Source organism: Podarcis melisellensis, assembly GCF_964234715.1.
Source record: "Podarcis melisellensis genome assembly, chromosome: 15".
In the NCBI taxonomy this organism is placed as follows: domain Eukaryota; kingdom Metazoa; phylum Chordata; class Lepidosauria; order Squamata; family Lacertidae; genus Podarcis; species Podarcis melisellensis.
In genome coordinates this window covers 31,530,409-31,558,097 of record NC_138532.1, presented here as the reverse complement: position 1 = coordinate 31,558,097, position 27,689 = coordinate 31,530,409, and the positions used below count along the sequence as shown (strand labels likewise).

The following is a 27,689-nucleotide window of genomic DNA, read 5'->3' as shown; positions in this document are numbered from 1 at the left end:
ATTCAGAAGAAAAACTTGTATCCAGAGAGAGGGAGCTTGGTTGTCAAGGGCCAGGATAATAATTAGGTGTGTCAGCATATGATGGAAGTTATACAGTCGTGCCCTAGTTCCTGAACGCCTTGGTACTCATACGTTTCGGGTCCAGAACAATCGAAACTCAGGAGTGAGTGTTCTGGTTTATGAACATTTTTCGGAAGCTGAATGTCCAATGTGGCTTCCGCTATTGTTTCTGGTGCGCCTGCACCAGTTGGAAGCCGTGCCTTGGTTTCCAAACGTTTTGGAAGTCGAACGGACTTCCAGAATGCATTCTGTTTGGGAACCAAGGTACCACTGTATACTCATCCTAGAGCGGGAATGGAGAGCCTTTGGCCCTCCAGATAGTGCTGAGCCACAACTATCGGGCAACTCATTTTGTGGGTGGGTAGAGAAATGGGAGACAGGTTTTTCTATGTAACAAACCTTTTCCAACCTAGCAACTTCCAGATGTTTTGAGCTGAGACTCCCAACATCCTTCCCCAAGAATCCAAGTTGATGGCATTCACTGTCTCCTGCGGGAAGGAGTTCCGCAATTTAACAATGCAACTGTGTTAAGAAGGACTTTCATCATGCTTCTAGGACAAAAGGAAGCACCAGAATCCCATAAGCCCCGCCCACAGCCCCTCACCTCTCCGTGCCCTCGCGACGACGGTTGCCCCTCGATACGTCCCGCCCCCTACTGCCTAGAGGCGACGTCCATTGGCTGCGCCTACGGAGGGCGAGATGTGGGGCTCCGCCGCGGATTGGCTGGAGCTGTTTTCCGGAAATGCCACTCTCTCTTCCTCCCCTTCTTATTCCTCGGCCCCCCCAGCGCCGCTGAGGGACTTCATTCGCCGCTGTGCTCGTCGCCGCCATGAGCCGGCGGGCCTCGGTCAGCGACTGCCTGCGGGACTGGGAGGAGCTGCAGGACGGCTTCCAGCGCGTGCAGGTGCCGCCCCCCCACCTTCCAGGGGAGGGGAGGGGTGGGGAGGTGGCGGGAAGTGACATAATGGGGAGGGGAGTGACGTTACTGGTGCTGCGGGTGAGGTGGCGGGACCTGACCCCCGGGGTGGTGGTTCTAGCTCGGTATAAAAAAGATAGAGGTATTCTGGGCATGTGCAGAGTGCCTTCCCCCTTTCTCTCTGTGTAGCAAGAGTGCCTCTGGGGATGTGCTGAGTGACTTTGTGTGTTGAGTGCCTCTGGGCATGTGCAGAATGCCTCCCGTGTTTTATGTATATCTGTGGGCGAGAGCTCTTTGGGAGTTGACAGAGAGTGCCTCTGGGCATGTCCAGAATGCCTCCCCCTGTGTGTTTATAGCAAAATGTCTATGGGGGTGCTGAGTGACTGTGTGTGATGAGTGCTTCTGGGCATGTACAGAGTGCCTGTCCGGCTTGTGTGAAGAGGAAAACAGCTTTGAGCATATCTGGACTCCTTTGTCTCACTTGGGACTTTAGAAATAAGCAGAGGTTTGCATCCTGCTTTTCCTCCAATGTCTTTTGCCCACCCCAGTTTTATCTTCACATCTACCCTGAGGTAGAGTGTGCAGAAGAAATGTGTTTGATTGGTCCAGGGAAACCAAGTCAGCTTCATGGCCAAGTGGGTCTCCTGAGTCCTTGTCTGAACCTTCTTAACTACTACGTCCATGTGCACGTGAATGTGAAGAAAGTGCCCTTCCTTCTTTCTTTCCCCCTTCTGCTGTGTGTGAAAAGTAAGCAGCATTTATGAGCATGTGTGGAGCGCTTTCCTATCCCATCCATAACTTTGAAGAGGAGCACATTCTTGGTCATGTGCAGAGTGCTTTCTAATTCTGCTCCCTCTGTGAGATGGAGTGCTTCTGAGCATGTGCACAGTGCATTCCCTGGCAACATGGTTGAAGCTACCAAGGAGCACATACAGAGTATCCTTCCCCAGTATTAAATAAAAACAGTTGAACAATAGGGCTTTTAATCAGTGGCTACTAGTCCTGATGTTTAAACCTCACTTCTAGTATCAGAAGCAACATGACTCTGAACACAAAATTGCGGGGGGGGGGGCGGTCTTGTAAGCTTTTCAGAGGCCTAAGTAGAGCCTGGTGGCTGGATCAGGCCAATGGCCCACCTAATCCAGCATCCTGGCCAAGCAGTTTTCCCATTGAGAAGCCTGCAAGCAGGAGCTGAGCACAACAACCCTCTTCTCCCTTGTGATTGCCAGCAAGTGGCATTTAGAGGAAGGCTGCCACAGATGGTGGAGGTAAACCATGGTTGTTGTTGTGGCTAGAAGCCTCAGATAGCCTTTTCCTTCATGAAAATATAGAGCCACTGTCAAAAACAAGATGATGGTCTTAATAGGTAGACTGTGCTAGACATATTATCCTAATTATTTAGTTTCATCCCTCTTGGGACCCTTGAAGTGGCCATCCCCTCTTGTAGCTCGGTTGTTTATAATCAGTGCACACAATCCTGCCTTACAGCGTCTGCTCAAATGTTTTATACAGCCAAAAAAATTAAAAAATACGTCCTGCAGCAAGAACTGGGTCAGAATTTGTAAACGATGCTGTACTGTATTGCAACATGATAGCATCTTCTGTGGTTTTTTGGAGATGTACATAAGTTTGCGAAAGAGTGGATCATGCCATTTCTAAGATAGGGCTATCCACCAGCAATTCAGAACATAAGGGCATAATGGATCTTCTAGATTCCTTCTCTAGAAAGCCAGCAAGAAGGATGTGAGCACAACTGCCATTCAGATACATTACTGCCCCCAGCCATGGAGACAGAGCATAGCCATTGATAGCCTTCTCCAATAATTTGTCCTATCCTTTTTTAGAGCCATCTAAGTTGGTGGCATTCCCTGCCTCCTGTGGGATTGAGTTCCATAGTTTAACCATGTGCTGAGTGGACTTTTTTTTTACCTGTCCTGAATCTTCCAACATTCAGCTTCATTGGATGTCCACGAGTTCAAGTGTTATGACAGCGAGAACAACTTTCCTCTGTCCACTTGCTCCATGTAATGCATAATCATATAAACTTCATGTAGTGTTTAAAAAAACCCTCATTTAAAAACCCTTCAACTTAAAAAAAAACATTTTAGTTCATCCGGCTGGGGCTGATGGGAGTTGTAGTCTGGGTAATTCTAGGTCAGGGGAGGCTGCTTTCACGGATCAAAAAATTTCCAGATTGCTAACTGGTTGATCGGCTATAATTGATGTTGTTTTGTTTGCACATGTTATCTCATGGCAGCACTGTCAGGTTATTTATACGCTGTGAACATCTGGCTAGTGGCCATCTTTGTGTGCCCTGTGAGTTAATGACTGAGGAGTGTGGCATTAAAGTCATTTTATGTGCTCACCACAGAGATGCAAGTGATCTCTGGATCACCCTGGAATCTGGAATAATTAGGACACACTTTTTTAATGATCACACTGAAACTTAAATAATGGCAGAGTTCATTGCTCTGTCTCTCTGATGTACATTTGCCTCAGATGAAAGTTTATTCTTCTCTCTTGCAAAATGCAACGAATTAAGCAATGCCTCCCCTTTTCCTCGAACCAAGAGGCTCAGTTGCAACAACTCCCTTTCCCCCTTCTTATGCGTGCAAGAGGAGGCGATTAGAAACTTCCATTTTGTTTCATTCTCAAGTAGATGCTTTGCTGCCTTTGGCAACTTTCAGACAGAAAGGGTAGATAGAAAGAAATGTGTTACGTACAACCAACTTTGGATGGGAAAGCAGCAAGCCTGCGTATATAGATTATAAGTGGGTAATACAAGCAAACACCTTTGCAAACACTGCCAAAAATTTCCTGGGAGTAAGCCCACTGCAAATGAGCCCCCCCCCGTCCTTCTTTTTGTCTGTTTAAGGCAGCCTTTGCCAACCAGGAGCCCCCTTCCCCAACCTTTTGGATTCCAACTGTGCCGTTGTTGGGGTTGGGAGCAGCCCAAATCCCGACCTGGGATGTCAGCTTTCAAAGCTGGGCTTGGGGATGCCCTTTGAGGGAGGCTGGAACTGGGACAAGAGCTTCAGCTGGAGGTCTGCTAGGACAGGTGGCTGAGCTCCAGGTATTTATACCAGGGCGACTCAGAAGCTTTGTGCTGCTTCCTGATCACAGGGGCCAACACTGTGCAGCCCCTGCTGTGTCTGAGACCCTCACATGGCCCCTCACTGTGCTCAATCCCACCATTGGGCTGAGAGAGTCTCCAATGTCAAAGTGTGTGTGCATGTGTTGGCCTGAGTGGTTAACTGGTAATAATAGTAATAATAATAATACCCTGCCCATCTGGGCAGCTCCCAGCAGAACAGTAAAAACATGATAAAACACCAAACATTAAAAACTTCCCTAAACAGGTTGTCTCCTAAGTCCTGACTCATTCAAGAGAAGAGAGAGAGCCTGTGTGGTGTAGTGGTTAGAGTTTCAGCACCAGGGTTCAAGTCTCCACTCAGCCACGAAGCTCAATGGGTGACCTTGGGGGAGCCAGTCTCTGCCTCTCAGCCCTAACTGACCTCACAGGGTTGTTGTGGGGATTAGGTGAGGAGCAGAGAACCATGAACACCACCTTGAGTGCCTTGGAGGAAAAGGTGGGATGTAAACGCAATAAATGATAAAATACATTGGAATGAGGGTGATGTAATAATGAAACATTTTCTTACCTCCCTTCCCCTTAAAGAGGTTTTAGGCTGCAGCCTCAGTTGACACCCTTTCCCCCCTTTCTCTCCTTTCTGGCCAGGAGACTCACAGGCTGTACAAGCAGAAGCTGGAGGAGCTGACCAAACTCCAAGATGGGATTTCCAGCTCCATCAGCCGGCAGAAGAAGCAGCTGAAGGAGCTCTCTCTGGCCCTCAAAAAGTATGTTGAGGGCAACTGCGGCGGCAGCGCCTGCTTCCCTGGGGGAGGTTGCCGTGGGTCAATTTGTGGCTTGGCTACTGGAGCCATCAGGACCGCCTGAGCGTTGCTGAGTCAAGCATCGCTTGAGCAATGTGGGTTTAGCAACTGGGTGGGCAGGGACTGTTATCTAGTCCTGCAGCTCACAACCTTTTGGGTATGTCGACTCACAAGTCCAAATTTATTTGGTATGGTGACCCGTCAGTTGTTTATTGCCACGAGTGTCAACAAAGCAAGATTATAGGCCAACGAAACCAAAAGGTGTAGGAGGAGGTATTCATCATACCAGTTAAGGATTGCAAGCAACAATCATATTCTGCTTATAAATGACCATTGCTAACAACCCCACAGTGCAAAAGCAGGGTACAGTATTCTGTCACAGCATATACAAAGCAAGCAAACAATAATAAGAGGAAGAAGTGGTAACATACCAGCAAGAATCAAGGTATCCATTTTTCCTGAACTGGCATGGAGGGTGAATGTTGGGCATCTAAGCCTGAAGCGTAAGAAATAAATTCTCACATTCTGAGCCCTCCGTCCCTCTAGCGACATGCAATTTATGTGTTATGTCTTCCACAACAGCCAAATTCCATAAGTACTTACACTGCAAAGAAAAATGCAGATTTTTCAAAGTTTTCCCTTTCTGGGCTACTGAAATTGTAGTTAACTGCCCTTCTAGCTCATCATGAGACAGACACAGGGACCTAAATCCACCACCATCATTGAAAATCTTAGCCATCTATAATCCAGTATTTAAGATTTCAACACTACAAGGTCTGGAAGCTTTCATTAGCAGAAGAGTGAATTAATCAACTAGGTTAACTGGGTGATTAAATCATGAGCACCTTTCCAAGCAATAGGCCATGTGTCATTTACAATATATACAGTTTTAATGCAAGTACAAAGATCTGGAGATCTTGGGAGAGGCCTTCTAAGAGAGAAGGGAAAGTGCTTTTTATACAATGGTGATTGACGAGACGCATTCAGAGATATATCCCTTTATAAAGCACACGTTTTCAGAACTGTTGTGTGTTTTTGTATGTAAAAATTTTCCAGGCTTCATGAACATAGATCGGGGTGCCCAAACTTTTTTCAAAGAGGGCCAGATTTGATGAAGTGAACATGCATGAGGGCCAACCAAAGTTGCTGAGCTTTTTAAAAAGATTTTACCCCAGGATATATATTACCACGAGGGCTGCATTAAAGCGACCGGTGCGCCAGATTAGGCCCCCAAAATGGACTTCGGACATGCCTGACATAGATGAATCTCTTTCTTGGTCCACAGCCAAATCCTAAATTAACTATTACAATAAACTATTGTATAATCTGACATTAGAGGGACTGGTAGATGGGGTGTTTCATCTCCTGTTCTGCCTGACCCTCTTTAAATAGGATAGCAGCTCCACTTGGCTTCCAGCTACTCTGCAAGAACCTTCAAGATGTGGCTGTCCACTCTCCCCAGTGAGGTCTTCGGCACAGGACGTTTGATGGATGATTATTTTGCTGTTTGTTAGTGGTGTGTTTCTGTTTCATGACTTCTGTTGTGCTGTTTTGCCCAGGTGCAAGTGCTCTCTTGCTGACAACAATAAGGAAGAACCGAAAGAGTCCTTCCAGGAGCTCCAGAGCATGATCAAAGAGCGGCAGGATGTCTTCTTTGAAATGGAGGCCTACTTGCCCAAGAAGAATGGGTAAGGGCCCACACCCTCTATTTATAAGAGCATCAGAACTCTGCTGTTTGACCAATGAATGCTTCCAGAGCGGTTGCATACAATCAAGCTGTAGCACACAAGGGAAAAGGCACAGAGAGGGAAGAGGGGGAAGCAAGACTCAGCTACCGGTTCTTTCCAAGTTAAATAGTACTTACAATGAACGGAGGTTAGCTCTGGAAGTCCAGCAGCTGGGAGGTTAATGGGACTCTGATGGCTCCCACCCAACACCCTTTTTCTCAAAAGTGGTCCACCAGATGTCTCTGAAGGAATTCACTTGAAAGTAGCAGTCCTCCCTGGTTGGTTGGCTGGTTCTGAGTTTTTTATATTCTAAGGGAGACTTCCTTTAGAAAGAGAGGCTCCATTTTAGCCATTTACAGCTGACTGCTGTCAAGAGAACAGGAAGATGTTCCTCCTAGTGTGGTCCTACATCAGGGGGTGGGGAACCCTCCAGGTGCTGTTGGACTACAGTTCCCATCAGCCCCAGTGAGTGGTTGGGGACAACGGGGGTCCCAAATCTGGAGGGCCCCCAAATCCCTCAGTCCTGTCCTAATTACCCAGTGTTTGTAATGAGCGTGCACACCCCTTTACAATTCTGCTTTTGACTGTTTTCATAGCTTAACATTTCATACCCTAAACACAAGCAGGACTGAGACTTCCTGCAGGAGAAGGCTATCAATGGCTCTGCTCTGCCTTCACAGTCAGAGGCAGTAATGCTTCTGAAGACCAGCTGCTGGAAACCACAGGGGAGAGGAGAGTTCTCTTGTGCTTGTATCCTGCTTGCGGGTTTCCGCTGTGAAAACAAAATGCGGGACTAGATGGACCACTGGCCTGATCCAGCATTGCTCTTCTTAAGCAGTCTGCAATCTGAGATGTTGAGTGCGCTTGGCGTGTGGGAGCAGTTTGGCTTGAGGGTGTGTGTTGCAGAGGTGTATTTAATTATCTCCTCTTTCTGTTGTGATCCAGGTTGTACCTGAGTCTCGTGCTGGGGAACGTGAATGTCACTCTGCTCAGCAAGCAGGCAAAGTAAATGCTGATCTCCTAACGCTTTGCTTCATTGCTTGCCTTGTGGTTTGCACTCATATAGACTACGAACTTGTTTTTTGGGCGGGTTTGTTTGTCTTGTTGAAGGCTGAGGTTCTTGGAATGCCTGGTGCCATGCTCCTTGCCCAGTGCTGCTGCCTTTCTTCCACCTGGCAGTTGGATGGAATTGCAGAATGCTTGCAGTCGGGGCTACAGGAAATGTTTGTAGCTGAAGGAGAATTTGGAGACTGGAGTGGGCGGGGGCAGAGAGATGGGACGGTCAGCTAGAATTCTGCACCAGCAGAAGCTGAATTCTGTGGTTTGCATTAATTATGCAAATAAGCAAATGCTTGCATGATTTCTCATTTTGCATGCTTCTGTCATATGCTACTATTTTGCATAACTTCTGGTTTTGCTACTTATAAGAGGGGCACACACGTTGAAACCCACCATCACTGAAAATCTTAGCCATCCATTATTCAAGATTTAAGATTTCAACAGGCCTTGTTCACCTGTGTTCCAGTGTGTTTTGCCACCGTGAGGACTAAAAGCTTCATTAATATAATAGCTACAATGCTTAGCTGATTAATCAATCAGCATAACTAGGTGATTGAATCAAGAGCACCTTTCCACAGAGTTAGAGAAGGGAAAGTGAGATGGTGATTGATGAGACACATGGAGAAATGTCCTTTTGAAAAAGCACATGTTTTCAGAACTATTGTGTATTGTACGTATAATTTTTCCAGGCTTCATGAACGTGGATGAATCTCATTATTTGTCCACAGCCAAATCCTGAATTCAGTTGCTTGCAAACTCTTGCAACTGATAGAGTTCACTGAGTTCTGAAGCCTGACAATTTTCCAGCTGCTTCTTCAGATGATCTCTTTCGCTCGAATCTGCAGTGGCAACAAATAGCCTTCAACAATTCTTGCAATTCCTGAAATCTCCTACCACAACCCAGACAGTTTGCTGTAACCTGAGCCCTTTTATACACAAAGTTGTTTGCCAGATCTGCCCAGTAACCCAGATAAGTCACAGGATGCCTGCAGGTGCATTGTGGGGACTGAAGCATCTCTACTGACTCATGTAGAATTAACCCAGTAGCTGCATTCCTCAGCGCACCTGGAGAAAGGCATCTTCCATGATCTTAATGCCTAGGCAGGTTCGTTTGGGGGTTGGCCAAGCCTGTGTCCCAAGCCACAAAGAAAAGCTTAGGCTGAGCCTTGGAAGCTGGGTGCTAGGCAAAGTCCATTCACTGCTCTGCCTCCCTGTTCTAGGTTCAGGTACAAGGATGAGTATGAGAAGTTCAAGCTGTACCTCACCATCATCCTGCTCATAATCTCCTTCACCTGCCGGTTCCTGCTTAACTCCAGGTGAGTCTGCGGCAGCCTTGGATTGGGACCGCACTGCTAAAAGTGAGCCATCATTCCCTTTTCCCCCCTGAAAAAATTATTAGATTTTCCATAATTATAACAAATATCACATAACAAAATGACACACGAAAACAAAAACAAAATACATCAAAGACAAAACAATAAACAAACAATAAAAACAAACTTAATTCTTTAAAAATCCAACCTTATAAACATCTTAATTGACTTCCTCCAGTCCCTCCCTTCTGAGTTTCCTTGTAAATATGTAACAATATCATTTCCAATATCATTATTAAACTAAAATATCTCCAATTATAATCCAATTTACTCACTTTTCTTAGTATTTAAGTCCCATTTATTCAATTATATCCTAATTTAATCCTAGGCCTATTTGCTACTTTCAAGTAGTTTCTAATTTTTTATATTACAATATTTATTCAAATAGTCTTTAAATTTCCTCCAATCTTCTAAAAGTGAGCCATCATTCGTATCCCTGCTCGCCTGAATGACATCCCTCTGAAGCAGTGGTTTTTCTTTCTTCCTTAGAGCATTTGCACCTTGCTCTTTGGCCCCAAAGGCTTCCGGAGAGCCTTAAGTACAATCAGTTATAAACAGGAAAGTCCCTTCTTGCAGGCTTACAGTCTAGAAACACCACCACCACACAAGGAAAAACAGGGAGGGAGAGAAGGGGGGGGGGACAGAAATCAAGCTGCAGAACCCATTCTTAGAGAGTTGTTCTCATAAAGGCCAGCCAACGCCATTCAGGATTGGGAAGTGCCTGATGGAGCTGGTCTTTCAGCAAAGCTGATGGAGCGAATCATGCTACTGCCCATCTCTCCCACTGATGCAGCCTGATGGGCTGGCCGCCCCCAGGCACCAGTTGAGGGTGAAGAGGCCTGATAGGGCCAGCCTGTCACAGCAGAGCCGACGGAGGGAGCTGCCCATCTCTCCACTGAGGACTGTCTGATGGACTGGCTGTAACAACCCGAGGTTGTTAAAGGTTGCAGGGTGCCTTGCAGGCAAAAGAAGGAAGACCAGTACGAACCCCTTCTCTTCCACCATGCACAGTAACCCTTTCCCTCTCTACTGTTTGCCGCAGGGTGACGGATGCAGTCTTCAATTTCCTCCTGGTCTGGTACTACTGCACCCTCACCATCCGCGAGAGCATCCTGATCAACAACGGGTCCAAGTAAGTTGTCCAGACCCACTGAAAGCTCTGGAGACAGAGCTGGTAAGATGATGAGCCAGGGCAGTGTCCTCTGACCTTTCCAAGACTTTCTCCAAGTCTTGCTTCTTGACATCAACCTTAACCGGCAGTGCCAGGAGCAGAACTAGGGATTCTTGTGCTTACAGAGACGGTGGTAGGATAAGAAGCTGCCAGTGGTCCACCTGGCGCAGCTGTGCCTGCAGTGATTGACAGCAGAAGCCATTCCTAGACCTTCCGTCTGACCCCTAACTAGAAGGGCTGCAAGATGGAGCCTGGGATCTTTTCCATGGCCTCTCCTTGTACAGCTGTATATTTTGGATAGTTGCTTCTTTGCTATGCATTTGGGCACCTCTTAAGAGATCTTAAGCTCATTCATCATGATACTTCCTGAGATCAAGGAGAAGATATCCTTCCATGATTGGTTTTGAATCAAGATAGCAGACTGAAGCTTTCAAAACTGCACCACTGGTTTCAAAACGGTACTGATTTTTTATTTATTTTTGTCACTTAGCATGCACAAACAATACCAGGCTGTTAGCATTAATATGAATGTTAACAGCCTGGTTGTTTGCCTATCTTCTCTAGGACCCTTTGTGACTCACACTGATAGGCATGTTTGGGCAGGCTGACATTTCAAAGACAGCACCTGCACGTTTTGCCCCTTAACTTTTCCTACAAGGCCTGGAAACTTCCTTTTTTAAAAAAAAAGAAAGAAAATGAAAGCTGAGAGTCTGGGGCACGGGCACCTGCTTGGTCACCTCTGAGCCAAGGTGTTGCAGGTTGCCACTGGCTGTTGCATCTAGCGGTTTGATAGCCCTCCTTGGAGCCACATTGCAGCTGCCTGTTGATGTTCCCTCGTCACCTTGAGGAGGAACTCCCAAGCAAGTATGCTGAGCTGCAGGGCTTAAAGTTAACACTCTCTAACAAAAGTCCCCTCCCCCATCCCTTGTGTTTCCCCAGAATTAAAGGCTGGTGGGTTTTCCATCACTACATCTCTACCTTCCTCTCCGGCGTCATGCTGACTTGGTGAGTCCTCAGCTAAGCATCCTCTCTGTTGCCATTATATGATGTCCTGGTGGCCATCAGTGGTCCCCTGTGGCTCAGAGGCCCAGCTCACAATTACCTGGATTTCTGAATTCAGTATTGGGGGCCTAACTCCCTCTTGGGCGAGACCAAGCTGGCTGGCCCCCTTCATTTTATTTGTTGCGCTAATATCCCACCTGTTCCTCCAAAGAGCTCAGGTTGGCGTGCATCTTTCGCCCCTACTCAGTTAATCCTCACAATAGCCCTGTGAGGTGGGTTGGGCTGAGAGGTGGTGACTGGCCCAAGGTCACAACTAGTGAGCTTTGCGGCTAAGCAGGGATTTGAACCCTGGTCCAACACTCTAACCACCACATCACACAGCTTCTCAAGGTTTTGTTTTTTTCCAGTAGTCATTTTAAATAAACATTTTCTGATTTTTGTAGTTAACTGATTTCATCTTCTGCAAGGTTTCTTGTAACCACGTGGAATGCTGCTTAGAAACCATGGCATTAAGTAGCGTATAAATTGTCCCAATAAATAAATAATAGCATAGGAAGCCGACGTTTGCAGAGTCGGACCCTTGGAGATTTCAGTGATTGAACCTGGGACCTTTTTGTATGCAAAGCACAAGATCTATGGCTCAGTTACAAACGTTCCCTTGTGCCGAGAAAATGTAGGTTTGTGCTGTATATTTCAAGACTGTGAATGTATGGTTACACTGTACTGCTCAGTGCGCTCCCCTAGTTAAAGCCATCACTGGTGGTGGAAAAGATCATATCCTGCTTCAGTGAGTTCCCTCGGTTAAACATATGTACGTAGGAAGTTTACCTAGCCCAGCATTGTTGGAGGAAACTCTCTTGAACCTTCTTTGAAGCTTTCATCTGTTGCGCCCGTTCTTCATTTTCCTGTTGACTTGTTTTGCTGCAAGCATTGCCATTAAATGGAGTCAGGGAGCAATTTTGGCCCAGCAGGCCAGAACTTTATCTGAATCACACCACACCACACCACACCAGCCAACTTTACAAGTGGGTAGGACCGCCCATCAGATGATTGGCAGGTGTGTGGTGCCGCCCACCTGTCAAAGTTGCCTGCAAGATGGGTGGGGAGATAGCAACCAGGTAGGATTGAACTCTAGGTACATCAGCTCCCACACTTCGGAACTCCCTGCCTGTTGACACCAGTCAGGCACCTTCCCTGTGCTCTTTTTGGTGCCTGCTAAAAACATTTATGTTCTGGCAAGCCTGTTCAGATATGTAGAAACTTACATATATTTTAATCTGGTGGGGTTTTTTTAAGCTTATCACTGATTTTAATTCTTATTTTAATGTTTTGTATAGCTTTTTTTTTACTGATTGATTTTATTCCTTTTTTTAAAAAAACACTATGTGGTTTTCTTTAATAATCATAGACTCAGAGAACTGCAGAGCTGGAAGCAACGCACAGGGTAATCTCGTCCAACCCCCTTCAATGGAGTTGAAGCCTTAGATGGAGTTTTCCACCCACTTTGGGCTGCATTCCCAAGCAACCCAACTCCGAGAAGACCTGGTCTCGGTGCGCTGGGGGTCTCTATTGGCCTCGCAGCGTTCCTTCCAACTCCACGGTTCTATGAGTCTATGATTGTTAGAGAAAACCACAAAGTGGTTTTCAAAAAAGGATAAAAACAAACAAACAAAAACCCCCTCAAAGTGTTATATAAATTGTATGAAATGAATACCTGCTCCACAACGGGAGCAGGTTGTCACAGTTTGGGGGCCCAATTTGGCCCATGGGATGGAGGGTCCCCACCCTGCGCTAGGAGAACGGGTTATACATTTCTAATTGAGCATACTTTTTCTTTTCTCATTTTCTCTCCCCCCCCCCCCCACCTGATCTCACTTTCTCGGTGTCCTTGCAGGCCAGACGGTCTCATGTACCAGAAGTTCAGAAATCAGTTTCTCACCTTTTCCATGTATCAAAGTAAGTGAAGCTGCCCACAAGGAAGCAGGAAGGTTACCCAAGAGCTCCCTTGAGCCTCAGAACCATGTGGGTGGGGCAGCGTGCTCAATTAGCCAAGCACGTTTTCAGAAGTGGGCTACGTGAACTAATTTCAGTAGTGCTAATTTCAGTGGTTCCATTCTTGAGTAGGATACAGGCCTCCAGTTCCACAACATGAGCTTGCGAGCAGAATTGTCCGGGTGAGACTAGCAAAACTTTCAGATTTCTTTGCTGAGAAAGAAAGGGGTTTGTTGGATGGAACGGAAAGGCAAGTGTGAGGAAGCCTTTTATAGCCCTGGTGGGCCAAACTCCATTCTAGGTAGTCTTCTGAGGGCCACCTGACAGCCGTGGGCAGGGTCAGAGGCAACTGAGCGGAGCAGATGATGTAAATTTTACCTCCCTACATTTGACTGGTTTCTACACACACCTCTCTACCTGTAAGATAGGTTAGGCTGAGAAGCTGAGACCAGCCCAAGGTCGCACCCAGTGAGCTTCACAGCTGAGTGGGGATTTGAACCCTGGTCTTTCCTAAGCCGTAGTTCAACACTAACCACTACACCACGCTGCCTCTTTATGATTCAAACTTTTGTCCCATTTCTTAGCAAGCAAAAAAGTCTGTTTAAAAGAACAAAGCTCAAATTCCCAGGACCCTCTTGAAAAATAGGGAGTTGGAAGGGACCCAACAAATTATTATTTTTTTTTTACCTCTGATGCTCTGAAAGCCTTTGCAACGTCTGAGAAGCCAGGTTTTGGAATTGGCCTTCCAAGCCGCCCGTGACAGTGACCTTTCTCACCACCTCCTTCCGACAGGCTTTGTCCAGTTCCTCCAGTATTACTACCAGAGCGGTTGCCTGTACCGCCTCAGAGCCCTGGGTGAGCGGCACACCATGGACCTCACGGTGGGTAAGTGGCATCTCTTGCTTTGGCCTCCTCTCCTCTTGCTGAGGAGGCAAGCCTCTCCAGGCTTAGGAGAAGCCCAAGCTTAGGAGAGGCAAGCTTGTCACCCTTTAAGCTGTTCTGTATTCCCCATCGCCACTTCTGGCTGGGGCTGTTGGGAGCTGCAGTCCAGCTGTGAGATCGTCGCCACTGCTTAAGACTCCTGCCGCAAGCTGTAGTGCAAGAAATGCAACCACCGTTTTTGTTTTTGTTTGCTCTATAAGATGCGCTTTTTGCCCTCCTAAAAAGTAAGGGGAAATGTGTGTGCGTCTTATGGAGCGAATGCAGGCTGCGCAGCTATCCCAGAAGCCAGAACAGCAAGAGGGATTGTTGCTTTTGCTGCGCAGCAATCCCTCTTGCTCTTCTGGCTTCTGAGATTCAGAATATTTTTTTTCTTGTTTTCCTCCTCCAAAAACTAGGTGCGTCTTATGCTCTGGTGCATCTTATAGAGCAAAAAAGACGGTAGTTTCACTTCTCTGCAACATACCTTTTTTTTTCTCCTGCCACCCACAGAGGGCTTCCAGTCCTGGATGTGGAGAGGCCTCACCTTCCTGCTCCCATTCCTTTTCTTTGGCCAGGTAAGTGTGCCGTGGCATCTTGGGGGAGGGCATCTAGGAATGGTGGGGTGTCAGGGACTGGACTGAGGGAGATGAGACTGAGGAGGACGGGTGGAGATACCCCACCCTCCTGAACTTCCCAGAGGAGAGGAAGGCAGTACGGTGGTACCTCGGAAGTCGAACGGAGTCCGTTCTGGAAGTCTGTTCGACTTCCAAAAGGTTCGGAAACCAAAGTGTGGCTTCTGATTGGCTTGTGAAAAAGATTGGCTTCGTTCTTATTTACTCAATTTATATGCCACCCTTCGTCAGAAGCCCACAGGGCGTTTTTACAAGGTACGCCGCAAATAACATAATGTCATATTGATGCAACATAAAAAAATAAAATTATTATAAGGAGTGCAGAGTACGATGCAGATTCTCCTAACAGCATAAAAAGGAGAGAAAATCAGCAACACGGTATCTCAGCTGCAAAGGCAGCAAACAAATACAGAAGTTTCTCTGAAAGAAAGCGACCCATATCTCCCCTTTTCCTTTCCCCGCCTCTCACCCTGGGAGATCTTTAATCCCCTGCCTCTCACTCAACCACCTGTCACTTTCACGTGACATGGAAACGGTGGGGTATTATTTATTTATCTGCTATGCTTACACCCCACCTCCCCCCCCCATGAGCTCAAGGTGGTGGTGCATTTGGGTCTCCTCCCTCTCCATTTCGTCCTCACAACAACCCTGTGAGGTAGGTTAGGCTGAGAGAGGCAGCGAATGGCCCAAAGCCACCCAGTGAGCTTCGTGGCCGAGTTGGGATTTGAACCCTGGTCTCCCCATCCCTAAAGTCCAGCACTCTAAGCACTGGTCCACACCGGCTTGTGTAACATGTTGCAAATAAAATCCATGTCTGTGCTCCCTTCTCTTTCCCCGACTCTTGTAGTTCTGGCAGCTTTACAATGCACTCACCCTCTTCCAACTGGCCAGGCACCCAGAATGCAAAGAGTGGCAGGTAAGAGCTCCTTGGGGCAGAGAGCTACTTTCCCCTCTCTTGTTTTAACCCTGTGATACGTTCAGAGGAAGCTTCCATATATGCAGCATCAGGCTATTGGGCCGGCTAGGCTAGGATTGTCAACACTGACCCTCCTGAGGACAGAAAGCCCTTCTCTTTTCTATCTCAAGGCCTGGTCCCCACTTTGAAGGCTGCTTCGGGGGGGGGGCGGGGAACCTCTGGGTGGAGCCATCATTTCCAACACCAGCCTCCCCTAACTCCTTTCCCCCTTCCGTACGAGGGGCAGGGTGTGTGATTTTGGTTGCCGCTGTGTGAACCAACCATGGGCCTCTCTGCAGGCCAGGTGCAACTTATAGATCCTATTCAAAAAGAAAACTAGCAAATTATTTAATGAGGAAGTGAGAACATTCTTACTCCAACAGACTTTTGGGAACTGATTGCTTTTCATGAAAGGGCTGGTGCTATGCTGTTTTTATTGTACTTCTGTGTATGGTTTTCAATAGATCTTAAAGTTTTGAATTCTATTAGTGTTTGGTTTTTTTAACTATTTTTAAAAACATCTTTAGCTGTTCTTATTTTATCTGTAAGCTGCCTTACATCCCTGTCAAGGAAAAAGGCAGGACGTAATTAATTTTTTGATGGGATAGGTGGTAATGCAGTTTGGCTAAATTAAACTTTAGCTGTGATTCCTGCATTGCAGAGGGTTGAACTAGATGACTGCTGCCGTCCCTTCCAACTCTACAATTCTATGATTCTATAGATGTCCTGCTTTCACGGGGTGGGGTGGGGGGCGTGGACCTTGAGCCAAAAGGCAAGTAAGACGGGGGGGGGGGATACACAACTTGCTGGAGCTCTGGAAGCAGGATGTAAAATAAGGGCAGAAATAGAGGTTCTTTTGAACAGCTCTTGGAACAAGTTCAAACAAATGAGATTCATCATGCCACACTCTCGTCCTTGACCGCAGTACAGTGGTACCCCGCAAGACGAACGCCTCGGAAGACGAAAAACTCGCTAGATGAAGGAGGTTTTCATTTTCTTAGCCGCTTCGCAAGACGCATTTCCCTACGGGCTTGCTTCGCAAAACGAAGCTTGCCCCACAAGCTCCGGAGATAGCGGGGAAGCGCAGCGCGTCTTCCCCGCTGTCCCCGGACCTGTTTAAAGCAAGGGGCGGCAATGGGGAGAAGCGATCTTCTCCCCTCCGCCCCTTGCTTCAAAAGAGGGGACAGAGGGGAAGGCGCGCGGCGCTTCCCCTCTGTCCCCGGACGGTCTCCATAGGAACGCATTGATTGATTTTCAGTGCATTCCTATGGGAAACCGTGCTTCGCAAGACGAAAAACTCGCAAGAAGAAAAAACTTGCGGAACGAATTAATTTAGTCTTGCGAGGCACCACTGTAAATCGATTCATTCATCGTGTTGGGTCTGTGACAGCTTCTTTCTTTGGAAGGGGCCAGGTGTCCACTCATCTCCAAGAACTACCACCTGGGAGAACTGCTCGGGTGACCCCCTGCCGTCTCCCCCACCCACCCTCCTGGCAGGGCAAAGTCTCACCAAGTCTTAAATTCCTCCGGCAGGTGCTGATGTGCGGCCTTCCCTTCTTCGTCCTCTTCACTGGCAACTTCTTCACCACCCTGCGTGTTGTTCACCAGAAATTCCAGGACAAGGCCAAGGTGGAGTAAAGGGGGCGGGGCTTGCAGGGCCTGTCCCACCCCCCTCTCCTTGTCCTCTCCCCCCCCCCACCTTCACCCCCGCCAACAAAACTGTATTGCCATCTGGTGTTCTGCCGTTTTTTTCGCCTGGCTGGAGGCAGCGCTGGTCCTGCCCCAGCTGGTCTTGAACGGACAATCCACTCAGCGCTGGGCGCAACTCTCCCAGAGTCCACTGACTTCGAACCAGTGCTTCAAACAAAGCGGCGTGTGAATGGGCCAACTCCTGCGCCCTTTTCCGCCGAGGACAGGACCTCATCCTCAACGGTGGGAGGAGATTCTCCAGGATCATAGCAGCATGCTGGAGGCCTAGAGCGACCCACTTGGACATGACTCTCTATGGTACCCTTGGGCCCAACCCTCCTACAAGAGCAGGCGACGGATTGCCAACAGCCGCCATGCTCTTTTCTAGCAGACTTATAACAAGAAAGCAGGTTCAACTGAGGCCACAGTGTGTATAAGTAGTGAGGATGTTGTGCAGGGCCTCCCCTGCCTCATTTTGAACCGCCTTGCAAAAGAAAGAAGTCTTTGCCTTTGCCATACAGAGCATCACTTCCTGCCTCGGAGTGCTGCTCTGCTCCTCAGAAGGGACCCTCGTCCTGCACCCTTGTCTGCTTTCTTACATCCTCAGGCCAGGGTGCATGGGTGGCAGAAGGGAGGCGTGCCCCAGCCTTGCACGCAAGCACCCTTCCCCCTGCTGTGACCCAGGAATGGTTCTTGGCAGTTGGCCGGCAGTGAGAAGTGGATGGCATGCCTCCGCTGCCGAGGGACCGGCACTGCCGTTGTTTAGAAGCCTCCAAAGGCTTTCAGGAAAGGGGGGATTAGGAAACAGCATGGTCTGAATTTGCTACGTGATGGTGTAGTAGGGGGACAGTGTCTTGTTCAAGCTTTGTGGTGTCTTTTGTGTGTTTGTGTGCATATCGATGTCTTCAGGAAGCTGGGAGGAGCTGGTCTGTCACAATCGTCTTAAAGAATGTACGCATGTCGTATTAAAAAAAGGAAAAAAACTATTGGAATAAAAGAAAAAAAGGGAAATGCTTTTGGTGCCTCTCCTGCCTTTCAACCAGCAGGGGAGAGGAGGGATGGGTCAGTCGGGGTTTTGCACAATCTCCATTGCAGTTGCCAGCACCGTTGGCTATTAATGGGTCCAGCTAAACAGGAAGGCACATTTTGGGCCTTTTTACAGCTTTTTACAGCAAGGCATCTGGGCAGCAAGAGAAAAGGATAGCTGCCTTTGCGTGCCTTTGCATTTGGAAAGAACTCTTTCCTCTCTCTCCCTGCCTTCCTGTGATGGGAATGTGTCCTTGAAGTGTGATAATGCCTCTTGCTTGCATAAGCATTTTTTAAAAACCACCCTGATTTTGGGGGAGGGCAGTACAGTCTACTAGGCTGTTCTGCTCGTACCCACTCAGTCCTCAGGCTGAAAGAGATTCCTGTATTAACGAGGAGTCTTGTGCAAGTGCCAAGGCACCTCTGAGCAGGAGCTTCTGGGAGAGCGTCAAACATCTGAGGGAAGTGCAGAGTTCAGCTTTCATTCATTCTTTTGAAGCAACGCCTCCAGTTCGCAGGATAGCAGGTATTGCCCATCTGCTGCAGTCCTAAAGCAGCCAGCGAGGTGGCTGTGTTGAATTTCTGCTTTATCCTTCTCCTCCCATGAAAGCAGCATATGTGAAATAGTAAAAGGAAAGAGAGAGAAAATGCAAGTGTTGTTCAGGTTGTGCGATTTTCGCATGGGATGCAGTGTTTTGTACAGGACACAGAGAGAGAGGCGTTAGATGTGCTTTGCCTGGAGAAGGGAAGACTGAGAGGGTGACCTTATAGTCCTCTTCAACTATCTAAAGGGCTGTCCCATGGAAGGTGGAGCAAGCTGGTTTTCTGCTCCTCCCACAGGCAGTGGGCCAATAGATTCAAATGACAAGGAGATTCTTCCTTGCAGGTTTTTCAGCAGAGCTTAGAGTGGCTGTCAGTCATGGATTCTTGAGTTGCGTTTACTTCATTGCAGGGGGTTGACCCCCCCCCCGGGGGGATCTCTCCCAAGTCTACAGTTCTGATCCCATGAGCTCTTCACTTATGGGCTTTGTTAAACTGTAAGCCTTTTGATGAAGTAATGATGGGCACCAATGTGAATGGCTTTAAAACGTTATCGGCAAATGCATGGAGGATGACGGCAAGCAATGGCTGTGAAGCATCTCCACTATTGGAGGAAGTAGGTTTCTGATAGCCTGATCCAGCAGGCTCTTATGTGGATGCCAAAAGATGCTTGGTTGGCCCCTATGAGCTTAGGGGACTTTGAAAAGGAGAAGCAGACCACCACCACCCCTCTTCCCCTCACCATGACAGTAACAGTGGTTCCCACACTTCACACACACACCCCGACCACTTGAAAGTTGAAGATCCTTGCAGACCTGTTCAGGATTTCCCCCCTCTGTCTGATGTAGCCATTGTAATGCACTGTGCAGTCTGGCTTTGTGGCTTCCTAAGCACACGATAGCTGAGCTGGTTAGAGCATGGTGTCAAGGTTGCAAGTTCGAGCTCCATATGGGACAGCTGCGTATTTCTGCATTGCAGGGGGTTGGACTAGAATGGTCCTCAGGGTCCCTTCCAACTCCACAATTCTGTGATTCCTTCCTTACAATTCAAATGGTAACCCAGCGTAATAAATAGTGCATTGGCTGTGCTGCCTCCCATCTCCAACCCCAAATCCACAAACCACGTTGTGGACTCCAAGTGGACCTCAGCTTGGGAAACCCTGTAATAAAAGCTCTGTCCAAACGGCGGTCTGTAAAGATTAGCAGCGTTGGCGAGTGGGTTGCTGCCCACTACATGTGCCTTGATAATGGTTTGGTGCATCTGTGGAAGGTAAGGTTAGGATCATCACTCCAGTTCCAGCTTCAGCTCCACAAGCCCCCACCCCACACAAGGCCTAAGAAGGAGGCAGAGCAAAAGAATCAGGCCATCTTTTATTCCAAGAGCAAAGTCTCCTTACAGTTATGTACATTCAGTGGACAAGCTGCTCACCCCAGCACTCAATCCAAACGTACATCCTTGGGCACACACTGTCAGCTTCAACACGAACCGTTAAGTTGCATGGCTGGGGAGGCAAGCCACACCGGGACTGAAAAGCGCCATGGCTGGGCTTGGCCACGGCGCACGCATTTCTCATGCCAGGGGCAGCACCCCATCGGTCTCAGCAAGGGGGGAATGAGAGGCAGGCCTAGGAACTGGCCGGAGGAGGCTGCCATGTCCAGAATGGGTTTCCTTACTGGGGGGGGGGGTTTAAGTGCCAACGAAAGAGGACTGGACAGCCAGGTACTGTCCTCCAGCCCAGACTGAACTGTGTCACCCTGATCCACTGCCACCCTCCACGGCTATCTGCTGGCACAGCAGGGAGGGGGAGAGTTTCATCCAATAAGGCTGTAACAGGAGGGGATAGAGGCAGCACTGCCATCCCCAGACAGGTGAGCCTGAGACATGCCAGCATGCAGCACCAATCTGCCTTCAGCTCAGGACAGCCGCCAAGCCAAATGCACACCTCCCGCGTTTGATCCAATTTCACACAGATGGTATAAGGTCTCCAAGCTTGTTCTAGGCACAGTAAGAAGTTAAGGGGGCGGGGAGAAGAGAGCCCCCCTCCGCTCACACTGCTGGCTTCTTAAATACGTCGTTTTGCTCTCCACTTGACCCCCACCCTGTTATCCTACTGGGGACCCCCCCAACAGCACAGGTCACTGGTCACTAAAACCCAAAGCAATGCCATCTCTGGCTGTGGCAGGAGCACCCTTCACAGCAGCTTGGGAAAGAGCGGGGGGGCAGGTCTGGGGGGCCTGATCGTTTCCCGCAGGCTAACTGAAAGCTACGCATCTTCCGAGGAGTTAAGGGGAGGGGGTCAGCACCTGAGCCCCGCTTTTGCAGCTTCTTCTGATGCAGAGACGCCTGAAAGTAAGTTATGACATGTAGAGAAGGGAGGATGAAAAACACTGTGCACCCAGAAGTTCTCTGTGGAGCAGCAGCAGCAATTGCCAAGAGAGAGAGAGAGAGAGCGCGTGACTGGTGATTCTGGCCGGAGGTGGCCTAACCCGCCCCCTGGAAAACCCTCCAAGTCGCCCTGGGGCACACTCTTAACATGGAATGAATGGGAGGTAGCGAGGAGGGAGCCAGGTGTGCACACCTGCTCACAGTCCCACAGGGGGGCAGGATGTGCAGCCAAGTGATAGAGTCCCTTCCCTGCCCCTCCTGCAGCCCCCCACTGAGAACCACCCCCCCCTCTACCCAGCAAGCACCGCCCACTCTAACTCCAGACGTCCAGGGAGTAGCGCCCCTTGGTCATAAGCTTTTTGACGTAATCCACAGCCTGCTGCTGGTTCATCTTCCCGTATTCAGCCACGATCTCGTAGAAGGCGTTTTGCACGTCGCGGGCCATGTTCCGGGCGTCGCTGCAAAGAGGAAGACCCCCGCAGAGAGGGGGAGGTCTCGTTAGGTCTAGTGCAGCCCTTATTTATTGCATTCATACCCAACCGGGTCTCTCACTAGTTTGACAATCGAACCACACGGAAGTCTCTTCAGATTTGACTCAAGGGCAGGTTTTAGGATGCAGGTTGGCAGGGTGAGGGGTGAAATTTCAGTGGGCAGCTTCAGGTTAAAAGGTAAAGGTGACCCCTGACCATTAGGTCCAGTCGTGACCGACTCTGGGGTTGCGCGCTCATCTCGCTTTATTGGCCGAGGGAGCCGGCGTACAGCTTCCGGGTCGTGTGGCCAGCATGACTAAGCCGCTTCTGGCAAACCAGAGCAGCGCATGGAAACACAGTTTACCTTCCCGCTGGAGCGGTACCTATTTATCTACTTGCAGTTTGATGTGCTTTCAAACTGCTAGGTTGGCAGGAGCAGGGACCGAGCAATGGAAGCTCACCCCGTCACGGGGATTCGAACCCCCGACCTTCTGATCGGCAAGTCCTAGGCTCTGTGGTTTAACCCACAACGCCACCCGCGTCCCTAACCTTCAGGTTAGGCTGAAGCAAACTGTGAAAGGAGTTTTATGCAACTTAATGCGGCCTCGTGGGAAAACATTTTTTTGGAAAATGAGCGGAGGACTCATTGCATCCAAGGGCACTCATTGCCCTTGATTGAAACATCAGGAAGAACTTTCTGATAGTAAGAGCTGTTCAACAGTGGAACGGTCTCCCTCAGGAGGTTGTGGACTCTCCTTCACTGGAGGTTTTAAGCAGAGGTTGGATGGTCGTCTGTCATGGATGCTTTGGTTGAGATTTCTGGATTGCAGGGGCTTGGACTAGATAACCCGTGGGCTCCCTTCCAACTCTAAAATTCTACAATTCAAATCCTATGTCTTAATTTTTAATGGCTCACAGCTCAGTGACAGAGCAGAAGGCACCAGATTCTGGGAGGAAACCCTGCTCAACAAATGGAACTCATGTTGGGTTTGAAGACAGATTCCCCATCGTTTTGGGAGACAGAGGCATTTTCTTTCAACTGAAACATGGCTCTTGAGATACACAGCCTTTTGGTGGAGAAGTTCAGCTTCACCACTCCTTGAGAACTTCCAGTAAATACTTGTACATAAAACTGACTATCATAAGTCTACCTTGCCCAGGACTGTCTCCTCTTACAGATATAACGGGAGATTGGAAAGAACCTTAGCCCAGTTGCAGAGCATCTGCTTTGAATGCAGAAGGTCTCAGGTTCGATCCACAACGGCATATCCAGGCAGGGCCAGGGAGCCACTGCCAGGAGTGTAGAGTAGCCTCACTTCTGAGCTGAATCAAAGTCCTGGAAGTTGCCTTAAGAGAGTCACCCAGTCCAGCTCCTCTGCTCAAGGCAGGACACAGCAACCATCATCTGCTTGCATACCTCCTCTCTAAAGGAGAGTCCACCTCCTCCTGAGCCAGCTCATTCCGGTCTCGGAGCAGCTGAGGCGTTCAGGAAGTTTCTCCCAAACGTTTAGCCAAAAATTCTGCTCCTGCGCAGTTCCCAGCTGCCAGTTCCGGTCCTGGCCTCCTTCTTTTCCTGTCTGCTCCATCTTCTGCAGCTCATAGAGGCAAAGGGACTGCAGCAGCTGCCTCAAGAGAGGGCTCTGCACCCCCAAAACCAAGCCCCCTACTCACCCGCACACGTAGATGTGCCCGTTTCCTTCGTGGATCAGCTTCCAGACATTCTCCTTGTTCTTCTTCAGCAGGTGCTGGACGTAAATCTAGAAAAGCAGAAGCAGATTAAGGGGGGGGGGGTTGGGGAACAAAAGCCGTTCAAGCTTGTGAAGTCTCCCAGTTGTATCCTCGGCAGTCATATCGTAAGAAGCACAAAGCAACTTCCCACCAACCCTAACTCTCTCTTAAAACACATATAGGCAAACTCAGCCTTCCAGATGTTTTGGGACTACAACTCCCATCATCCCTGACCACTGGTCCTGTTTGCTAGGGATGATGGGAGTTGTAGTCTGGAGGGCCGAGTTTGCCTATGCCTGCCTTAAACACTTTAGTTCGGCCCTTTCCAAGTTTGCTGGGGCTGATGGGAGTTGTAGTCAAAACATCTGGAGGGTGCCGGGTTAGCATTCCGTGTGGCATCCACTAGGAGCAGCCAACATGGTAACTTCCAGGTGTTGAAAGACTCTAGCCCCCATCGGTTCCCCCAGGAAGCACAGGCAATGGCCAGGGATTATGGGAGTTGTATTCCAGCAACACCCGGAAGGCATTACAGAATCTTACCCTCTGCTTCATTAAAACACAGGGAAGATTCATTAAAACACACACACACACGGAAAAGATTCTAGTCCTTATGATTGCAAAGGTGACTTGGCACATTTAAACAGAGAGGAGCTAAGGAAGACAACTGAGAGGTGCCCAGGTGGACAATCGCAGTGGCCCTACCACAAACTCAACCGGGGAGCATGTATATCGGCCTGGCAAGAGTTCTTTGCCATGATGCCATGTTTCTCAGCTGCACGGGGGGGGGGGCAGAGAGACAAGGGGGTGCCCCTCCTCTCCCATCAGTGCAGCCCCCTTTCCCACCCCCTGAAGAGACCTGTCAACCCTTAGAAGTGATTTGTGTGCTGCCTTTGTATTTCAGATGCCCCACTGCTGATTCCGTCCTCCTTTTTATGCTATTGCTCTTATGACAATTTCCATTTCACCTTGCACTCCTTATTGGTGTTGCATTTATATAACTGTGTTAATCCTTATGTTGCGAAATTTATGTTGCAAGCGGTGAACTGCCACGTGGCCTTCGGATGAAGGACTGTACGTCAATTTAATTAATAGGAGGAAGACAAGAATGAAAAAGAGGAGGGCAATGGCCTCACTGCCGTGTCAGAATTACGCTTGACTGACAAAGCCCTGCAAAAATCAAGGGAGGTGCACAGGATCACAGAGTTGGAGGAAGCCCAGAGGATCATCTAGTCCAACGCAGGAATACCTTCTGAGGTTGGTCCCTGGAGAAAGCGACGTTGAGCTGTGTGAGGGCCCCTTCCTTGAGAAGCTTGGCCAGCTCCTCCTTGTAGAGGTAGTCCTCGTTCTCGTGCCGACAACCGTAATAAAGCACCGTCTCGCCCACATCCTTGCCTGGAACGGAAAAAAACCCCATCCTTCACTCTGGTGCAACTTATTGACAGGATGCCCCCTCTTGTGATGGAGGCTGCCCACTGCGCCTGTCTGAAGCCCTGCTCTGAACTGGCCTCCCAATCGCGAGACTCATTTTATTTTATTAAACTTGTAGCAAAGTTTAATAAAAGGAGCTCAGAGACAAAGAAGTGGGTTGCGGTGTGGCATCTAGTTTTCCCTCCCAAGGTGCCAGAGCCAAGACAGGGAGGAGTGCCCTCATTCTGATTTGGTTTCAGGCAACGCCAACATTGCCTGGCGGCGTTGACCTCCATTGCATCAGCAAGCCAGTTCAGAGCAAGGGCAGCGCTTCACGCCCTTGCTCTGATTGGACTTCACAACACTGCTATGTCGCCTGGCAGAACTGGCCTACAAAGCACTGTTAAGTCAAGTCAAATCAGACCTAGACAGTGCTTCATGCTCCCACCCCAGCATTTTACAAGGAAAAAGCCATGGAGAAGCCAGAGGTTTCTACAGAGACACCTCTCCATCGTAAGTCACGCAAGGACAAATTTCAGGCAAGCAAGAGCAGTTTCAGCCGGCATAGAGCACAGCCAATGAGCGGCCAGAGTCCCAAGGGCACTCTACACCTTGAGATCCCTCACCCCTAGTGCAGATTGTGGAATTCAACAACAAGCCATCCCATTTGCCACTGGCATGGCCAATCAGAGTCCAGTAAAGAGGGTCGACTTGTTTGGGACGGCACCCACCTTGCTGCTTGAGCCAGCCCCGCTCCTGGATGAAGCCCATGAAGGGGGCAATGCCAGTGCCAGGCCCGATCATCAGGACGGGAGTGCTAGGCTTGAATGGCAGGCGGAACTGGGACTTCCGGACATACATGGGCACTGTGGACTTGTGCCCGTTCTCATTGGGCTGCTTGTTCTTCAGCCAGCTAGTGGCCACCCCTTTGTTGATGCGGTCCGTCTTGGTCTTGTACTCCACCAGCACAGCGCAGATGTGGATGGAGTTGGGTTGCACCTGAGAAGAGAGGGAGAAGGCTGATGGCAGGGTTGGTGGAGGAGTTCAAGTCACAGGCCTGGGCCGGTGACACTGGATGAACAACCAGCGACCGTCCTGCAGATGATCCCAGTGACCAAGCCGGGATAGAACAGCTCAGCAGGCCCTGTCTTCCCCTCCCCCACCCTTCACCCCCCAAAGTATCCAGGCTGCTGCATTACAATGAAACACCATAAAGGGCCAGGCATGGAATGCCAACTGTCAGTGCAGCTGGCGTGAGGGAAGTAGGAGGTCAGTTTGACCAGTCCTGGGGGAGGAATCCACTAAAAAAAAAAAGGACCCCTGGACAGTTAAGTCCAGTCAAAGGCGACTACAGGGTTGCGGCGCTCATCTCACTTTCAGGCATTTGCCCACAGACAGCTTTCCGGGTCATGTGACCAGCATAACTAAACCGTTTCTGGCACAATGGAAACCAGAGCGCATGGAAACACCGTTTACCTTCCTACCACAGCGGTACCTATTTGAGTACTAGAACTGGCATGCTTTTGAGCTGCTAGGTTGGCAGGAGCTGGGACAGAGCAACGGGGATTTGAACCGCCAACCTTCTGATTGGCAAGCCCAAGAGGCTCAGTGGTTTAGACCACCTACGTCCCTAACCTCCACTAAAGGCTAGCGCTGGCAGATGGAAAGAACTGAATGTCACACATTAACCAGCAGACAAGGTCTGCTAAGGTGGGAACCTGAGGAAGCCCGGGAACACATCCCTCCCCCCCTCTCCCTGCGCCTCCTGGTGCTCACCTTGGACGTCGAAGCGATGGAATAGTAGCGAGCCTGCAGGCGGGGCAGCAGCTCGCAGAGGTGGTCAATGGGGGGCCGGAGGGAGGCCGTGTCCTGCAAGATGGCCAGGATGTTCCTCCGGGCTTCAACAACCCAGCTGAGGTACAGTGACTGTGTGAAAGAAGAGATGCCCTCCAGTGAGCCACATATTATGCTGGGCAGGCCCACAAAGAGATGCACTTGCTCGTCAGTGGTTCCTAAAGGGAGAAATAGCACCCCCTGGGGGCAGGGGCGGTGGGAGGACCTAGGGGTGGGGTGCTAAAAGGCAAGGAGGGTTGTTGGGGGGGGGGTTCCCCAGAGGTGTAGATTTTGCTATGTATTTTGTGGTTTTTATATTGTAATTTTATGTTGTGAACTGCCCCAAGATCTACAAGCATAGGGCAGTATACAAATTATAATAACAACAACAACAACAACAAAAACAACACAGTAATAATAATAATGATGATGATGATGTATCAAAAAGCTGGTATCACTGGATCAAGTTCATCCGTTTTGTTGAATTAAACTAAATAGTTTTAATGGGATTAATTAAATGCGCCATTTGTTGCTATTGTTTTAAATTTTATTCTGCGCAAACCACTCTTCTGAATAATGCTTTTTGGAGGGTAGGGGGCACTGGGAGTGAGTTCATAGAACTCAAAGGGGACAGCGGCCCAAAAAAAGATTTGGGAATTACTGAGCTACAGGCCGTCCCCCGAAGAGGTGCGCCTCCCTGCCCTCACTTGTTAGAATGACCCACAATGATGCATGCAGACACAGAGAACTAAGAGAAGATTTTAGTGCAAAAGGACTATAAGTTCAGTTCTATGGCAGAAGACAAATACTTAAGGCTGAACGGACCTGAGCATGTGCTCAGCTTAGGAATCTGTTTTCAGCACCACGAAGGATCCAAGCTGGTAGGGATGGGGAGACAAAGGGAATTCT

The 27,689-nt window shown here is 49.0% G+C and overlaps 2 protein-coding genes across 6 annotated transcripts in view; one reads left to right on the top strand and one right to left on the bottom strand.

Moving 5' to 3' along the window:
• The first annotated feature begins 796 nt into the window (after nucleotides 1–796).
• Nucleotides 797–18,512, top strand: TMEM120A (transmembrane protein 120A). Of its 2 annotated transcripts, XM_081890629.1 has the most exons (12): nucleotides 800–964; nucleotides 4,716–4,834; nucleotides 6,430–6,558; nucleotides 7,543–7,602; nucleotides 8,877–8,972; nucleotides 10,072–10,161; nucleotides 11,140–11,205; nucleotides 13,097–13,158; nucleotides 13,987–14,079; nucleotides 14,626–14,690; nucleotides 15,595–15,663; nucleotides 17,236–18,508. In XM_081890629.1, the coding sequence occupies exons 1-12, from the start codon at nucleotides 890–892 to the stop codon at nucleotides 17,338–17,340; spliced, it is 1,029 nt and encodes a 342-aa protein (XP_081746755.1). In that variant the 5' UTR covers nucleotides 800–889; the 3' UTR covers nucleotides 17,341–18,508. The 2 variants fall into 2 exon arrangements, with proteins under 2 accessions (XP_081746756.1, XP_081746755.1); XM_081890630.1 differs by lacking the exon at nucleotides 7,543–7,602 and having other exon boundaries at nucleotides 797–964; nucleotides 17,236–18,512.
• Nucleotides 18,513–20,308: 1,796 nt separating this feature from the next.
• POR (cytochrome p450 oxidoreductase) overlaps nucleotides 20,309–27,689 on the bottom strand; it is a 50,040-nt gene continuing 42,659 nt past the window's right edge. For all 4 annotated transcript variants that reach the window (XM_081890360.1, XM_081890358.1, XM_081890359.1 and 1 more), the window contains 5 exons: nucleotides 26,724–26,873; nucleotides 25,679–25,946; nucleotides 24,787–24,932; nucleotides 23,484–23,569; nucleotides 20,309–21,800 (listed from right to left, as the gene is read on the bottom strand). In XM_081890360.1, coding sequence (XP_081746486.1) covers nucleotides 21,656–21,800; nucleotides 23,484–23,569; nucleotides 24,787–24,932; nucleotides 25,679–25,946; nucleotides 26,724–26,873 — 795 coding nt within the window. In that variant the 3' untranslated portion in view covers nucleotides 20,309–21,655. The remainder of the gene's footprint in view (nucleotides 21,801–23,483; nucleotides 23,570–24,786; nucleotides 24,933–25,678; nucleotides 25,947–26,723; nucleotides 26,874–27,689) is intronic.

What these genes read in the sequence shown, in the direction of transcription:
- TMEM120A (XM_081890629.1), top strand. Translation starts at nt 890, where the DNA reads ATGAGCCGGCGGGCCTCGGTCAGCGACTGCCTGCGGGACTGGGAGGAG. An exon ending in CACCTTTTCCATGTATCAAA is followed by an intron (nt 13,159 to 13,986) that starts GTAAGTGAAGCT and finishes TCCTTCCGACAG; the next exon opens with GCTTTGTCCAGTTCCTCCAG. An exon ending in CAGAATGCAAAGAGTGGCAG is followed by an intron (nt 15,664 to 17,235) that starts GTAAGAGCTCCT and finishes TTCCTCCGGCAG; the next exon opens with GTGCTGATGTGCGGCCTTCC.